The sequence below is a fragment of the Eucalyptus grandis genome, chromosome 8 (assembly GCF_016545825.1).
Source record: "Eucalyptus grandis isolate ANBG69807.140 chromosome 8, ASM1654582v1, whole genome shotgun sequence".
Classification (NCBI taxonomy): domain Eukaryota; kingdom Viridiplantae; phylum Streptophyta; class Magnoliopsida; order Myrtales; family Myrtaceae; genus Eucalyptus; species Eucalyptus grandis.
The window spans coordinates 62,373,903-62,390,786 of NC_052619.1; the positions used below are offsets into that span (position 1 = coordinate 62,373,903).

Consider the following 16,884-nt stretch of genomic DNA (forward strand, 5'->3'; position numbering starts at 1 on the left):
CGCCGCATGCGTGCCCCTTTGTTTGTCTAATCTTGTTTTCCTAACCCTTATCTCGTATGGTCAAATCCTATTTACGCCACTGTCATAAGATTTGTGAATTCCTTTTTCCTAACTCCCGGAACAAGGTATTAAGACAACCTAGTCAATACAATAGAACATTATAAGTATTCATGTTGGTTCTTCACAAGTCAAATATCTAAATTTAAACTGTTCACGGGCCTCGTGGGGCGTTTCATGAGCGTTCAAATATTCGTGTTGCGAACACTAAACTGTGGAATGGACGGCTCAAATTCAATGCAAATCAATCCAACGGTCCATTTTATTTTATTGTTTTGACCGAAGACTTTTAGCCACGGTCGTAGAGAAAGCTCTTTTGCCCGGCCCACAAGCCTTTTGACATCTTAAAAGCCCAAAAGAGGCTGACCTCGCGTAGGCAAGTTCTTCCCCTTCCTCCATTTCTAGGGCTTCGATTCGATCGGCTTCCGTCAACGCCGAGATCGCTGGAAGAACGCCGCGTCCGGCGATCGAGGCATCCGGGCGATTCGCCGCTTGGGAACGCGCGTTCCGGATTCGCAAATCCCGGGGCCGACGAGCGGTTCTGGTGACCCCTTGACCATTCGTGGATATCTGGAAATGTGAGTACGAATGGAACTCTTTTCTATGCATAGTTGTTTTGGGCATGCTAGGCGAGTTGGGAGAGTGAAATTGTTCATGTGGTTCTGTCAAATGCGGGTGAGTGGTACGGACATTTGATCCTCGGCCTTGGTATGAATTGGTGAGCTCTGTTGACTGTTGAGCAAAGTGAAGCTTAAAGGTGGGGCTTTGAGCACTGGGTGGCTAGCTTTTTCCTTACATATAAGTTGGGTTCATAGCGTAGAGCTTTACTTAACCCTTCATTGTTGAGGACGAGGGGTTGTGTAATTCGAAGCCTTTGCGTGTAGATCACCTGACTGAATCTCTATTGTATGTTTGCGTGTTGAGCTTTTCTGACCCCGGCCTGTATTCATCACTGAAGGTATTAGCGTGCGTGCATCGTGAAGGGAGACTTTCTTGCGATTCTTCAGCCACTCGTCATTTATTTAAGTTGAATTAAACATATAATGAGGTAGGTATAATCGGTTTCGGATGGCAGCTAGAAGTAAGAATCTCACAGAAAGAAGTTGACGTGAGCTGTTGATTTTCACTCTGTAATAATTCCCTTTCAACTGTTTTCTAGAAGAAAGCCTACCTTTCTAATGTTAGTGTCTGAAATCTGTAAATCAGAGTATGGACAGGAGAGATATTTGTAACTTTGACCAAAGTGCCGGGGTCTGAGCTGCAGTTTTATCTTTACGAATAATAGGAGAAGCTTAAGAGAATATAGCTAATGGTTTTTGTTAAGGGGTAATTCTACTTATCAGTATAGGTCATTTCAATTGTGTATTTATGTGCAGTCATATTGCATATAGTGTAACTAGATAAAGGCATGCATAATTGATCCCCGATAGTTCTGTTTCAAACCCCCTTCCCCACCTTAATCTTCTAGTTTCACATGGTATCAAAGCCACAAGAGATATCAAAACCTAGTTATTTTCCAATGACTTAGGGCCTGTTTAGTAACCCAATTAAGCTCTGAAAACTATAAATTCAGTACTTGATGAGATTAAGCTTGTTTAATAAATAGAATTTGACTTCCTTACCAAAAAAATAAATAGAATTTGACTTAAATATCAATTAAGTCAAAATATCGACTTGATCTGGTAAGTGTGGGAGAAGGTACTTAATTCTATCAATAGAAAAATAAACAATGGTAAATAGAATTTTGCTAAATATATTGAGAAAGCCCACCGATTATGGTCCTTTTTTCTATGTTAGGTAAGTGACTAATGATATTCAGCTATCAGTTTAATTGTCATTAAATAACTTTTATAATTCTATTTTTGACACTTAAAATTATGAACGCTTAAAATTCAGTAGTTAAATTGTCAGCACTTGATTTTCAGTCTTACCAAATAGGCCATTTGTGTCATGGATATTTTTCTGTTAAGATGAGGGAGGAGAATACTTCCATAATTAGGCAGTAATTATGACAAGATTCTGCTGTATTGTTGAATTTCTTATCAAGTTTATCCTATGTTTTATGAATCCCTTTAAGAGCTGATATTGATCGGAAAGGTTTGTTGGCGATATGTATGTATTGTTATTATATTCAATGGAAATATTGTATGAAAATTCAAGAAGTTGGTTTAGTACTACTATCCCATTAATGAAATTTCTAATGTCTGGGCACCTCTTGGTTATTTAACTTATAGGTCATCAAGAGGAAGGACAAATAATGGAACCGAGCAGCACATAGACCCACAGCTGCCAATCCTTGATGTGGCACCTCTCAATAGCGTGCCATATTTTGGTCCACCTATATCACATAGCAATGTTGCCCCTTCACAGCTGGAGATGGAGACAGAAGCTGGGGAAAGTGTTGGGCCCTCCATCATGTATTTCCCTTCTCATTCTACAGAAGAGTGGGACAAACTGCTTGCCGCCGCTAAATCTGGGGTTGGACTGGTTGGCAGTGCAGCTATGGGAAGGATGGGACCAATTGTCGGAGCAGTAGACATTGGAGAATGCGAGGACTCATACCTGTTTAGGGTCTCCCTTCCAGGAGTCTCAAGGGATGAAAGTATGTATTGGCACTTTGTTAGTTATTAAATACTTTGGTTCACTGGTTATTCTTTATTCTATATTATTAGGAGAGATTCGTGAGTTTGAAATGCTTTAACTTGATTTGCTATGTTGGAGCCAAATAAAAGTATGTTGAAGCATGATCGAATATTTGCTGATGTCACTGAAAGTTATGAGGATCAGTAGTGAGATCTCTTCAAATTGAAGTTTGCCTTATACCGGTTAATTGTGTACTCAGATGTTACTTTTATAATCTGGACGCTGTGATGTTCTTAGACTTGTTGTAAAGTGGATATTTCTGATTTCATTTGCACATCTCATGAAGTTTGCTGTTTTGAATCTGACCATGTTTGCCGATGCAGAGGATTTCAGATGTGATGTGGAGCCCGATGGAAAAATATTTATAAAAGGAGTAACAACTACTGGTGAGAAGACGGTCGTGAAGGATTCCCAAATTTTCAAGATGACGCAAAACTTATGCCCACCTGGACACTTCTCAATCTCATTTCAGCTACCAGGTCCTGTTAATCATCAACAGCTAACTGGTTTTTTTGGTACTAATGGGATTTTAGAAGGTATTGTGAAGAAGAGGCACTACTAGAGCTTTCTGTAAGAGCACAGGCAAGAGCATCATACTGTTTTAGCTGTCAATCATGATGCAGATGTAGGCTTTATTGATTTGGCAAGCGGGGTAGAAAGAAGAATGCTGCAACGTTTAGAATTTCCTCAAGAGCATGAGGAGAAATGAGGATTGCGACATGTACTAGTTTGAGAACGTTTAAAATGTCTTCTAGGAGTTGGGAGTCTCCATTAAGGACCTCTCTGGCTCATGTCCCTCTATGTCTTCTAGGAGTTGGGAGTCTCCATTAAGGACTTCTTTGGCTCATGCCCTCTAGAGCGTTAGGTTTTCACTGCCTCTCTTTCTACTGCAGAAGTCAGTTCTGCTATTCAAATCTGAGCATGGTTTAGAGAGCTGAGATCAATTGCACTTCGTTCTTAACTTGATGAATGTCAGGAAGAATGCCAATTGCAAGAGCCTTCCCCATAGATTATGTTACTTGGCGGGCCGTGGTGTCATGCTTAGGTGGCCTCATTTTTCAGTGCATGTTCACAATTTCAGCAAACAACGTATTATTGACATGTAATATCATTGTTTACATGACAGTGTCGAGTGTCGCATAAAAAGTCTATTTCTGGTTGCAAAGTGATGAAACTTATGAGTCCGGATGGTCCATTTGCAATATGGTACCCTAGCATTTCTACTGAACATTTCGAGACTTGGCTGACAATCAAATTCATGCAAGGTTCTCGCCCCCTTTGGTTTGTCTACCGGCTGATCTTGTTAAAGAGGAGAGGTACAAGTGGTACTAGCATAATTTGAGAATTTCTAGGATATATATAGTGTGTACTACGTCCCCGCTCTTTTTACTATTGTTTGAAACTTGATTGCAGCAACTCGCCGTATTGTCATAAATCATTGTTATGACATACTACGGCGTTTTTATACTTAGTTACAGCGACGCGTCCTGATGTTGAACGGTACATCTGAGATACCATAAAAGTTTCTAAAGCATAGCCATGCTGTCCGAATTCTAATAATAACATACAAGTTACCAACGAATGGTACTCACAAAATACTTTCATTTCATGAAGTTGAATTACAACAGAGGATGTAAATTCGACTCGCGAAATCGTCGCTTGTCGCCAAAATTCTCCCGAAGAAAAACACGCATGGAAATCGCCCAATTTCTGCGTTCTTTTTTCCATCATGTCCCCTTATCCAAAGAATTCTCATCAGTATTTCTCCAAGCTACCATAATTTTCCTGGCCCTCTTCTTCGTCTCCTCAATCCTAGCCCCTGGACCCAACCCTTCCGCAGCACCTCCTCCTTTCTCAGCCCCAAAAACGACGCCGCCCCAAGAAAACACATCCCCAAGATCCCATTTTTAGCCGCCGCCGCCGCGCCCTTGTTCTTGCTCCACGACCCGATCAAGCCGAGCCCCAGCAATCCCAGACCCAAAATCCTGCAAACCGCGAGGCTCTCCATCTCGCCCACCAACATCAAGCTCAATCCGCACGCCACCAGGATCGCCCAAAACCCTAACTTCCGCCCCCGCCTCGCCTCCGGCCGTCGAACCATCCCCCACCACCCGGAGCCTCCCCGGAACCCCGATCCTCCCCGCTCCCGTCTCCGCCGCCGCCGCCCAATTCCTCGGCTATCCGAAGCAGCGGATGGGGCGACGCCGCGAGATGCGAGGCGACGATGGGTATCAATTTGAGCACGAACCTCGTGAACCTCTGCGACCCGGATCGCTGCTTCTTCTTTCTCGAGAAAACGGATCTACTCGAGAAGCGTCGGTGCGCAAGAATCGAATGCCCTTCGGATGCAATAACGGGAAGGTCGTTGCCGAAGGGGAAGTGCCCGTCTTGATGATGTGATGCGAGTGGAATGAGCGATGGGAGTGGAGGCATTGCGGCTGGAAGGGGAGCGCCATTCGCGCTTGGGTTCTGGGTGCTTTCTGCTTCGAGAAAGATGAAGGAGAAGAGAGGATGAGATGACCGTTGAAGGGAAGGACTGCGAAATGCTCATTTCCATTCAAAACATTTTTGCAAAGACTGACTTTGCTTTTTAGGAGAAAAGTTCATTGTATATCGTTTTGATTTGAATCATGAACGGTTCGATTTATTACATTATGGACTAAATCTTATTCAAATTAGGGTCTTCAAGTATTGTACATAATAATTGGCACTATTTGGTGTTGGGAAAAACAATGATATTTGTAAAGAAGGCTCAGATAATTTTCTTAAATAGTGAAAATTAATTAAGATAAAATATTGGAGGAAAGCGGTGAAGATGAATAGTAAATAACACTAGAATTCTAATGTGGAAAATCCTCCAAAGTGAAGGGAAAAATAATAAATAGCATCAGAATTTTAGTGTGAAAAACCATTCAAAGCAAAAGGAAAAAGCATAGGATTGTAATCCACTTCAAACTTTCATTATGATAAATAATAGGATACAACTATATCCTAAGATAAATATCTCACCATCTTCAATTTGTGGATCTGAATCTCTCACAAGACTCATATTTATAGGAGTAAATGCAATCACAATTAGAATTGTACGATACAAAAATCACATTAATTTATCTCATAATCTCTCGTAATTTTCTGGATGTGAAAAGATCACTTCGATTTGTTTCTCGATCTCTCTTGATTTTTTGAATGTGGAAGATCATGTTGATTGACCTCTCAGTCTCTCTTGATTTTCTTTCCTCCTCCTTTTTTTTTTTAAACTTTTACACACTCACTACTACATATATTCTACTATAGATATATACAATTGTATTGGCCTATCTAATTGGGAGTGACATACTCAACATCTGGCGCATATTTTAAAGTGCAAGAAGACACACTAAGCCACAAATTTAAGTGAATTGAAAAAAATTTACATTTCACCACTTCAAGAAAGTTAGGTATAATTAAAAGGGTAAGTCTTAAATTTTATTAGCTTCATATTTAAGTCCTAATACTTTTATTTAAGGTATATGAATCCTAAAACTTGTTATTTTTGTTCCAATCGAGCTTTCTATCAAATGAAGGACTTAAAGCGCCTCGAAATCCCAAGTTAAGACTCAAGGGACAGAATAAATTCTAGAACTTAAGTGCACAATTCTGACAGATTTTAAGACTTGCCTTGTAATTATCTCAAAAGGTTACTGCATCCCTAATTCAAGCACTAAACCTAAGTTCTAACTCTCTTTTTCTCTCTTTTGCCATAGAGCAGAAAGTGTTACTTGTGTAGATCTTAATAACTATGATTATTCAGCCGTTGTGACCAAAATTCAAAAGCACATCGATTCACTGATCTTGCAACTCCTAATAGATTTTAGTGCCATTTTTTTCCATAAAAAGAGAAGGAGCAACATAAAAATTAGTGAAAGTATACGTTGTTAGCAAATCATGTCGTTATCCAAGCCAGGTGGCTTCTGGACCATTAAGACATGAATGTGCTTTGCTACCACGTGGTACCTACAAAATCATGACCCGTTGTATCTTGGAAAAAGCGCATCAGCTAAAAGCGCAGCTGATGAAGACGCAATCAATACATTTAGTATTATCTGAGAAAAGCGCAGCTGATGAAGACGCAATTTAATAAATGTAGTATTCTTTTTCGTGCCCGATTCTCTTTGTCTGCTAAAAAAGCTCTCTTTGCTGGAGGATGGCCACGTCCATCGTGGATCGAGATTGGCATCTATAAACAGAAAAAGCGCGGCGTGTCCCCTCTGTGCACGAGCGGACGAGAATGCACCAGACAACAGCTCCAATCCGTCCACCATCGTCTAGACAGCGACCGAGGAGAGAGAGCAGCAAGGGAGCAACCTCCTCTTTATGGCCTAACTACTACTGGTTTGACTACTACACCTGTGCTGGTCCTGCTGGAGTGAAGGAGGCTCCTAGAACTTCGGTCATGTCGACGTAGCCGAGCGAAAACCGCTATAAAACCATGTCCTCCAGCTGATAACTTCATCAGTGTATGCTCTAAACACAAGTTCTCTTCGAATCCAAGATGGATAAGACGATCATGGGGAGTGCGAAACCTGATGGATCGGTAGTTGGTGCAGCGAGTGATGGTTCTGCAGATTTCGCATCGGGGACTCTAGAACGGCGAGGCAAGAAGTGGTAGCGCTACTTCACTTTCTGCCCTTTATCTCTCTTTGTTGCTAGTGTTGATGTTCATGGAAATGCTGCAGCTCCTTTGCAGTTCCCGTATTTTGTTTGATGCGGCGACAGCAGCTGACTGATAAACTAATTGATGCAGGATTATGCAGACGGGAGTTGCTAGCGATCTCATCATACAACTGGGAAATCACAGCTTTCGCTTGCACAAGGTACACCCTGTTGTCTGAATCATCGTATGTTTTACATTACTTAAAAGTTTGGGAATGCATCAACTCTGATGTCAACGACGATCTGACTAGGACTAGTTGAACCTGCATTTCCCCTGGACATGATAACATATTCCGCAGCTGTGCAGTTCTTTACTTTGCATCATGTATTTAGAGTAGATTTCATGTTTCTAGGGTCTTATTGAACTGCTAAATGTAGAACATGGTAGTGCCGAAAGCTCAAGCTGTCCTTTCATTTGAAGCAGAATATGCAATCGCCAACCATAGAGTTCAATTCTACGTACATATTGCAATTTGCTTGAACTATCCTTGCTTTATGATGTCCAGCTTCCCATGGTCTCAAGAAGTGGCTACATAAACCGATTGGTATTTGAAAGGAAAGGAAAAGCAGACAGCGAGAAGTCCACGCCTATAAACTTAGACAACGTTCCTGGCGGAGTGAAAACTTTTGAGTTGGTAGTGAGATTCTGTTACGGTCTGAAGCTTGATCTAACGGCATCGAATATTGCCCCTCTGTACTGTGCTGCACATTTCTTGGAAATGAGTAATGATTATCACGAATCCAACCTCATTCCCCAAACCGAGGCCTTTTTAAGTTATGTGATGTTCTCATCTTGGAAAGACTTATTCCAGGTGCTTAAAAGTTGCGAGGCCATATCTCCTTGGGCCAAGCAGTTGAAAATTTTGAACCGGTGCTCAGAGGCCATAGCATGGAAAGCCTGCACCGATCATAATGCATTCAGCTTCAGTACCTGCGACGCAGCCCTCTTTGGTATTCAAGGGAATAGGTCGACATACTCAGAAGTCGAAGTTTCTCTTGATCAATGGTGGTTTGAGGAGGTCTCGCTGCTGCGGATAGACCATTTCTTAGAAGTGGTAGATGCGTGCAAAAGGAAAGGGATGCAACCTGACCTTATCGGTGAATCTATGGCCGCATGGACCAAAAAATGGCTTTCGAGTGACATTGCTTGACAATCTGACGGCCCAGAAGCTAACTTACCAGTTGCAACGAGTTACAATCGAGAGCTTGATAAGGGTACTTCCCTTAGAGGAAAATTCTGTCTCTTGCAATTTTCTGCTTAACCTTCTCAAAGTGAGTCTACTAATGGAGAGCGACTCTGATCTGGTAAAGAGGCTGGAGAGAAGAATAGCCATCATGTTGGAGAAATGCAGCGTGCGCGATCTCTTGGTGAAGAACCGCATAGATGGTGATACTACGTACGATGTCGGAGTTGTTATCAGAGTGGTGCAATGCTATGTTTCTGTTGTCTGGATAAATCATCCGCCAAAACTATTCGCTGTAGGAAGACTGGTTGATGGGTACCTCGCATTTGTGGCGAGGGAGGAGAGACTCTCGGTCAGGGACTTCCAGTCCCTTGCAGAGGCATTGCCAACAGATGCTCGGTTTTGCAACGATAACCTCTATAGGGCTATTGACATGTACATCAAGGTACAGAATGTTTTTGCTGCTTTTTTAGTTGCTACAATTCGATCGTGTAGTTGCACTAGATTCTAACATATTTGTATCGAATTGTCATCAAGGCACATCCTAACATAACAGAGGCTGAGAGGATGGGAATTTGCAAGGCAATGGACTACCACAGACTGTCGAAAGAAGCGCAAGAGCACTCGTTGAAGAATGACCGGTTGCCCCTGGACATGATGGCAAGATTCATCCTCATGGAGCAAGTGAACATGATGAGGTCGGCAACCAACTCCCGATCAGATTATAGAAGAACTGCCACACAGGCGGTCCTGAGAACCAGTACCGGCTCGAGCCACGGCTCGAGCCACAGCTGGTTGAGTTCACAGAAGGAGGTGAGGATGATGAAGAAAGAGGTGGATGTGATGCAGGCCCAGATAAGGCAGTTGCAGCAGTGTAGGTTGAAGCTTCGGACCCAAATGAGGGGAGCCAAATAGAGAGAAGAGAAAGAGTTTTTCATGCTAACCCATGCTCCATGCGACATGCTAATGGGTTGTGCTCATGGCTTAGATGCTAGTCTCTCTTCTCTGTTTGGCTTTGCTTGGATCTCGATTAAGTGGTGTATGGTCAGCAACTTTGAGAATGGTGTAGCGCCGGAAAATTCCCTTTCCTTTCAACCCTTAGAATTTTGATGGGATAATAAATGGGTGTCGAATTTTCTTCGATGTTCAATGTGATGAATCTGCTTTATTTTTGTTCGATCTTGTAGTCTTTCAATTTGCAAAAATCCACCAAATGTAGTACTTCTATTAAAGATTCTAACATTGTAGCTGGCACCCCATATTGACCTTGGATTTGTTAAAGTTAGGGTCCACATGACTTACATGCAACTTCCTTATGAAATCTCTCTCATTATTTTAGCCAAAAAGAAAGGAAATATTATTTTCTAACTTGAGAAAATGAATAATTTGACCCACTAAATAGATGTCAGAAAATTCATGTAACATGGCAATACATTTAATGAAAGACGTAAATGAGCGAATTTTTCAAAATTCAGTAATTAGATTGAACAAATAAAAATTCAAAAATCATATTAAATATTAGAAAAAGTTTAAGAATCACTTTCGTATCATTTGGGTTGAAGCTGCAATTGGAATTTCACATCAAAATGAAATTAAAAAATAAAGAGTGGATGAAAATAGATATTACGAAATTTTACAACTAGCATAATTCTAAAATGGATAATTATATAAATAATTCATAAATTTAATTCATTGTGCAATATAATTCATTAATATTAAATTTGTATAATGTCACCCTTGAACTTTTGGTAGATTTTCAATTTAGTCTCTAAATTATATATATATAAAAAAAGTGTAAGAATCATATTGAATAAATTAAATATTTAAGGATTATATTATATATTGAACAAAAATTCATGAATTTTGTTGAATAATTCTAAAATTCAGGACTACATTACACATTAGATTAAAATTTATGGACTATTTGTGTTATTATTATTTTATTTTTTGGTAAAGACTATTTGTGTTATTTATCCTTTCTAATTCTACCACTGGAGGCATAAACCCCATCAATTATTCTTTAAAGTGAAAACCATCATATAACGTCTTCCGATTACATGAGCTTGACCTTGTGAAACAATGGAAGAGCAACGAAACAGTATGGGCAAGAGCCAGGAGCAGCAGGCAGAAACCGAGAGCTCTCCTTCTTCTTCTTCATCTTCTAGCTCTCACCCATGTCCAATCTGTCTCTCCCCTACTCCACAGCTCCAAGAATCCTACTTGGATCGCTGTTTCCGTACTCTCTCTCTCTCTCTCTCTCTCTCTCTCTGTGAATTGTGATTTCTTTTTTTCTTCCATCGATGGCAAATGGGTAAGTCTCTAGTCCCTCAATCAGACCGAAAAGCTGCGAAATTTGCAGAAAAACGGTTTGCCCTTTATCTATTTTTCGCTTTGGTGTACGCCAGATGAGAGGAGTCCATCCCCCCTGTCATTTTGCTGTAAGAATCGCATGAGTCTTGGAATCTCGACTTGGCTGAATCGCTGTCTGAATTTATTCGGGAGATGATTGGATTCTCTGACTTATGTTCTTCTGCGACTGTTTGTTATCTGACATTAGTGATTTTTTTTGTGATCTGTTGGATGAATCCTGGTGGGTTTCGTAGTAGATTGATGGCCCTGTTCTTGTTTGAAACGTTTTTTAGTTATCAGAAGGGGGCTTAGGGGATGTAAAGGTCCAGTAGTTAAAGGAAAGTTCGCCATTTTGCAACGGTGAGGAGAAAGTGATTAGCAATTGATGGCACGAGGCATCAAGCGCGATGTTGTCCCTGTTGCCGAACTATGTTGCTTCATATGTAAGACTGACCCAAGTCCTGCATTATATGGTGAATGACAACAGTGATGGATGAGTCAGCATCCTCGTGGTCCCCAAGTGTCAACATCTACATGGGTCGTGTTGTTTTAGACGGTGCTGGAGCTCGTGTACTGTCTCTGTGTGTTATTTTAGTGCACGACCTATCTTGCATACAGACACTGAATGTGCTGCCAGATTATGTGCAAATGGGGGTGTCTTTCGAAATTGCTTGGAAAAGAAGGGAGATAACCAGCATAGCCTGTTGAAAAGTTGCTTCTTGGTAGTGTAATAGAAAATAAGAGTTGCACAAGCTAACATAAGCAAATCTTCTTATCAAGCGAATTCTTTCTTCTGGGATACCCTTCGGTTGTGCCATTGTTGTAGAGTGTGACATGTTACGAATTCCAGTGCTCAGGAAAGTACTTCTAACAAAATGATGTAATGCTGCAGATAAATTCTGCTACAAATGCATTGTGCAGTGGACTAAAGTGGTTGCTAGCAAGTACTCTGAAGCTCCAAGTTCTTTGAAGTGTCCATTTTGTAAGGTTGTCAACCATTTCTTGCACTCATCCATTTTGAGAGAACTCCACAGATGGTCTTTTGTTTTCTATTCATTTTCTGTTCACTTGATTTTATAGTCTTGAAACTTAAGCTGTTGACATTAGCTCCTTATTCTGAAACATTGAGAATTTTAACATCTTGCGATGCTTAGCCATATTTACTGATCAAATGGAATGAATTTGTTCGTACAGACTGAAAACTTTTCGATTATCCATGGATATGATGGAAGTTCTTTTGAACGGCATTATGTTAGTCAGATATTTTCTGATAGGTAAATATTATGTCAAATATGTCTTGTCTACGCTTTTCAGAATGTTGACTTATGTCCTCACTAATCTTACTGTTATTTGCAGTGTTTTCTTCACAGAAGCACATAGATATAGGCTACAGTGCTATTATACTGAACCAGGTATTTCATAAGCTTGTAATCAGGTTCTTTAACCTGACTTATGATGCTATCTAGCTGCTATATTTGTTTCCTGACAAAACCTGTTAGCTTTTTCAGTAAAAAGTGTGTTCAATCAGGTTTCTTAAGCGTGCATTCGATATAAAGCGGTTTTGGAAGTCTCGAAAATATCTTCAGTCAAATCCATGGCTTTATAGTTGGTTGAAGAGGGAAATTCAAGCTCTAATGCAGGTTGGTATTCGATACCAGTTTTTCAGTTTGGCTGATATACTTTCATAGTGACATGTACATAATGCGAAATGGAAAAAAAAAAAAAAAAAGATTCTCTCTCTGAGAAGTCTCTCTGCGGTTGGAAACTCATATAAGTTAATGCATTCATTCTACTGATGGATATGGATCCGTAGTATGTTGTTGGATTACCTCTTTTATCATTGTGCTGTTTTAGTGTTTAGGAAGTACATAACTAATAAGCTATATCCAAAACGCTCCCCTGTTTCATTTTCGCAATGATTAGAAAAATTGATGCTTAAAGGAAGAGCTCTTGCCATATGCGAGATATTATTGCTAAAAGAACAGGAGGAAATGAGGAATACATTCAACCTGCTCAAAGCTCTCTTCTCTTTTACTGGATGGAGACTTCAATTTAAGATTATTTAATGAATATCTTAGTGACTGCTCAGCCCATTGCTGGCCTAGCAGTTAAGGCAAGGATGCATTTTCCTTACTATCTGATTCTTCTTCCTTGCCTCCATTGAATAATCCGTGCTTCAATCCTGCCGTAGTTGATCTGTGCTCACTGCCTTTAACTTTAACCTGCTTTGATTAACTACTGGCATGATCTAGTCATAACTCACATAGAATGTTAGACGCCGAGAACCACCAAAACTCATGCATATGGGTAGTTACTTCAATGTCACTCTCGGTATGGCACTGATCGAATGATGGCAATAAGTTTTAGGCGAATGATTGACATCGTGCTCTGTTTCCATACGTGAAACTAAAGCCTTTGGTTATGTCCAGGAAGAAGATGTCGATGTAGTGGCGCACCATATGCTCGGTACAATGGAGTCATCGTTGAGAAGGTAGTCTACCATGAACCTCACGATACCCGTTGCTTGATTCGGTAAACTTCTATCAGTCACCCATTTTACCCGTTCCCCCACCTGCCCTCGCAGGGATGACCAAAGGAAGCTGAAGGCACCCGAAGAGAGACAAAGGGAGTTCAAAACGCTCTTACGTGATGCCGCGAGGCCTTTCCTAACGGGACGAACGGACAGATTCGTGGATGAGACAGAACTGTTTCTTGCATCGGGGTTGAACCTGGAAGCTTACGATGACGTTTGTATGCGACGCCTTGGTTTGAAAGACGCCGGAGTCGATTCTCCGGAGGAACCGACCAACGATAGCGCGGTCGTTCCTCAGTCCTTGTTCGTTTCTGACGATGACCCAGATGGAGCAGAGTGAATCTTCTCTTGCCTAGGTGAAGTTTCCCATTTGCACAGCCAGATTTGCTGTCCCCATGATAGCGTTGGCTATATCAGGATCCTAGAGAGTACTTGATTCCCACCTGTGTCTTTTTGTCTGTATCTTCTGTCGAGACAATGACCACATGCAAGTATAAATACTAGGTTCGGTCTACAGAGTATTAAGCTTCGTTCAAGTTTTGGACTTGGTTGCAGCTTCCCACTTTTGATATTTTAGGCTCAATCATCGAGTTTGTCAGTTTTGGCTTAATCATCGAGTTTGTCAGTTCGAGCTTGGATGGTCCGACCTAAATAGATATATGATCCGGCCTATCCAAACTGTGACTTAAATCCATTTTGACTCATTATCATCAATGAGAACTTATAACCAATTCGATCCATATGGTTAAAACATTTCTATATTTATCCACAAAAATTCGTACCCAAACTAAGATGAAAATTTATACCCAATTCGATCGTACCCAAACTATTCGATCGTACCCAAACTAAGGATGAAAATATATACTCAATTCGATCCATATGATTAAAACATTTCTATATTTAACTCGATCCACAAAAAAATTCGTACCCAAACTAAGGAAGAGCGCAGTGTAGAGTGAACAAGAACGAAAAAAATGAAAAAAATTATAAAGATGAACTAGATCTAAATAAAGTGCAAATCCAATTCTCATCCATTTATGATCTGATTGGGGTGAATTAAATCTAAATAAATTGTAAATTCATTTAGAATTCATTTATGGTCCGTTTAATTCTTTTAACACTCTCAGTCAATCATTTGGACGGGTCTAGTTTGCTACTTTGACAATGTCATCCAATTTTTGGGAAGAGAAAAGGAAGAATGACGTCATCTGTCGTTCTAACATCCTCATGAAAATGCCATTTTTGCACTGATCAGTCTTCCACCTTGCTTTTTGCGTTCTCTATCAAAAAACCACGCCACAACACAAGCGAAAAACCTGAACTGGTGCAACAAAAGTACTAGATAACATATTGGAGGTCTGAGCAGCAAAAAGGTTCCCATTTCTACAGAAAGGACTCCCAGGTTCCATGAAACATCCCTAGAGACTACATATCCCCACCATACCAGTCCATGAAACCATAGCATTATTTGCACACAAAAACAGACCCACCAAAGCAAAAGTGCAAAACATGCAGCCTAGCCTTGCCATCGCCGATCCTCATCCATTCACGATCGTTCCACCTGCAAGAGGCCAGAAATGCAACGGGGCACACAATCATGCTTCAATCTCACTTGAAAAGGAAAAGGACAGCATGTTCAGAATTGAGAGACTGTGGACTCTCACCATTAGGGTGGAGGACTTGCCCGGTGATGTAGGACGAGCAGTGGTTGCACGCGAGGAACACAAAGGACGGCGCGACTTCGATGGGCTGGCCAGCCCTCTTCATGGGAACTTGTTTCCCAAAGTTCCTGGTCTCCTCCTCGGTGAAGGATGCCGGGATCAGCGGGGTCCAGATCGGGCCCGGCGCAACCCCATTGACCCTTATGCCTCTGTCCACGAGCTGGAGCGCGAGGCCCCTTGTGAAGGCCACGATCGCGCCTTTGGTGGATGTGTAGTCGAGGAGCTTGGCGTTGCCCTTGTAGGCGTTCACCGACGTGGTGTTGATGATCGAGCCGCCTTCCTTCATGTGCTTCAGCGCGTGCCTGCGCAGACAATGCCATACATGCCAAGAGGTGATCTACAAACTGATAATTACTAGACTGATGACAGCACCTAATGACAGTCTAGAGTTGCGATCACTTCCTGAAATGATTATGCCCTCACTACCTTTACTGGTGATGATAAAGTAATGGAATCCTTACCTAACCGTGAAAAAGTAAGAGAAGATGTTAGTCCTGAACACCCTCTCGAGCCTACCCTCATCGATCTCCTCGACCGTGCTGCATTCATGCTGCTCGGCCGCGTTGTTCACCAGGATGTCGATCCGGCCGTAGGCGTTCACGACCTCATTGACCACCCTCCTGCAGTTCTCGTCGAACCCAAGGTCGGCCGCCACGGCCATCGGGTCCTTGGCGTCGGGGGCCTTCGCCTGCTTCAGCATCTGGAGCGCGTCCTGCGCGTCCTTGTCCTCCCGCCCCTTCACGTACGTGAACGCGACCGTGGCGCCCTCCCGCGCGAAGCAGTGGCACACGGCCCGCCCGATCCCGGAGTCGCCTCCGGTCACGAGCGCCACCCGCCCCTGGAGCTTGTTGGAAGGCTTGTAGTCGGTGCTGCTGAACTGAGGTGTAGGATCCATGGCGTGCTCCTTCCCGGGCTGCCGCTCCTGCCTCTGCGGCGGAAACTGGTCTCCTCCCGAAGCCATCGATCTCCACGGAACCCGACGGCTCGCCGGAAGCAACGCTGTCGGGAGCTTAGTCGTCCGGTGATGATGGTAGCGACGGCAGCAGAGTTTAGTCGCCGATGACAGCCTGCATGAGAAAGAGTAGAAGTGCAAGCGAGAGAGCATTCGGTGCGAGTTCAAAGGGCGACGGACGAGATCGAATCGGCGAGGCCGCCTTTGTATATCCTTCGTTCGGGATTGCTGCCACGTCACGCTGAGTGGCGGTGGGAAGGGGGACCACGTGGAGGATTGCACGCGTTCGGCGGACACGTACGTAGAGAAGGGGACGTCCGAAGGGAAGGAGGAAAGAAAGGAATTTCGGCGTTAGAAAAAATTAGAGGAAAAAAACATAACACGTCATCACATTTATGTCGATTTTCTTAATGAGAGAATAGTAATAAACTTTTTTCTAAGAACATGTATAGAAATGGAAAGGGATTTTTGTGAGTAGCATGATCAAACTGACTCATTTTTCGTGAGTATCAATATGATTCAAGATATTATCATCATCAAATAAATATTTAACACATATTCTTTATATATATCAAAATAGTATTAGCTTTGAACATCCATTAACTTAGGATTGGAAATAATGTGAAGAACCCTTATTTTTCCTTGCATACTACATAAATTAATGATCATAAATATATAATATCATTGCACTTTTGCAACATTTGTAGTATTGCATATCCAGTCAAAATTAGAGGGTCATTTAAATATTTTCAT

The 16,884-nt window shown here is 41.8% G+C and overlaps 5 protein-coding genes across 5 annotated transcripts; 4 read left to right on the top strand and 1 right to left on the bottom strand.

Annotated features, from left to right (window-relative positions):
- The first annotated feature begins 420 nt into the window (after positions 1 to 420).
- On the top strand, positions 421 to 3,840 carry LOC104415542 (alpha-crystallin domain-containing protein 22.3). Its single transcript, XM_010026870.3, has 3 exons — positions 421 to 635; positions 2,292 to 2,659; positions 3,024 to 3,840. Coding segments are annotated over exons 1-3 (609 nt in total). The 5' UTR covers positions 421 to 633; the 3' UTR covers positions 3,263 to 3,840.
- Positions 3,841 to 7,208: 3,368 nt separating this feature from the next.
- Positions 7,209 to 8,543, top strand: LOC104415544 (root phototropism protein 3). The gene is made up of 3 exons (XM_010026872.3): positions 7,209 to 7,344; positions 7,484 to 7,553; positions 7,899 to 8,543. Exons 1-3 carry the CDS (start codon positions 7,232 to 7,234, stop codon positions 8,541 to 8,543), a joined length of 828 nt encoding a protein of 275 aa, XP_010025174.2. The 5' UTR covers positions 7,209 to 7,231.
- On the top strand, positions 8,535 to 9,701 carry LOC120286908 (BTB/POZ domain-containing protein At3g08570-like). Its single transcript, XM_039299511.1, has 2 exons — positions 8,535 to 9,021; positions 9,114 to 9,701. Exons 1-2 carry the CDS (start codon positions 8,677 to 8,679, stop codon positions 9,489 to 9,491), a joined length of 723 nt encoding a protein of 240 aa, XP_039155445.1. The 5' UTR covers positions 8,535 to 8,676; the 3' UTR covers positions 9,492 to 9,701.
- A 949-nt stretch (positions 9,702 to 10,650) lies between these two features.
- LOC120286824 lies at positions 10,651 to 14,041 on the top strand. Its single transcript, XM_039299364.1, is given in 8 exon segments — positions 10,651 to 10,812; positions 11,818 to 11,912; positions 12,120 to 12,199; positions 12,282 to 12,337; positions 12,434 to 12,465; positions 12,467 to 12,565; positions 13,355 to 13,416; positions 13,510 to 14,041. Coding segments are annotated over 8 exon segments (870 nt in total). The 5' UTR covers positions 10,651 to 10,655; the 3' UTR covers positions 13,799 to 14,041.
- A 955-nt stretch (positions 14,042 to 14,996) lies between these two features.
- On the bottom strand, positions 14,997 to 16,140 carry LOC104415546 (NADPH-dependent aldehyde reductase 1, chloroplastic). Its single transcript, XM_010026874.3, has 3 exons — positions 15,641 to 16,140; positions 15,123 to 15,481; positions 14,997 to 15,019 (listed from the first exon to the last, which is right to left on the bottom strand). Exons 1-3 carry the CDS (start codon positions 16,138 to 16,140, stop codon positions 14,997 to 14,999), a joined length of 882 nt encoding a protein of 293 aa, XP_010025176.2.
- Positions 16,141 to 16,884: the final 744 nt, after the last annotated feature.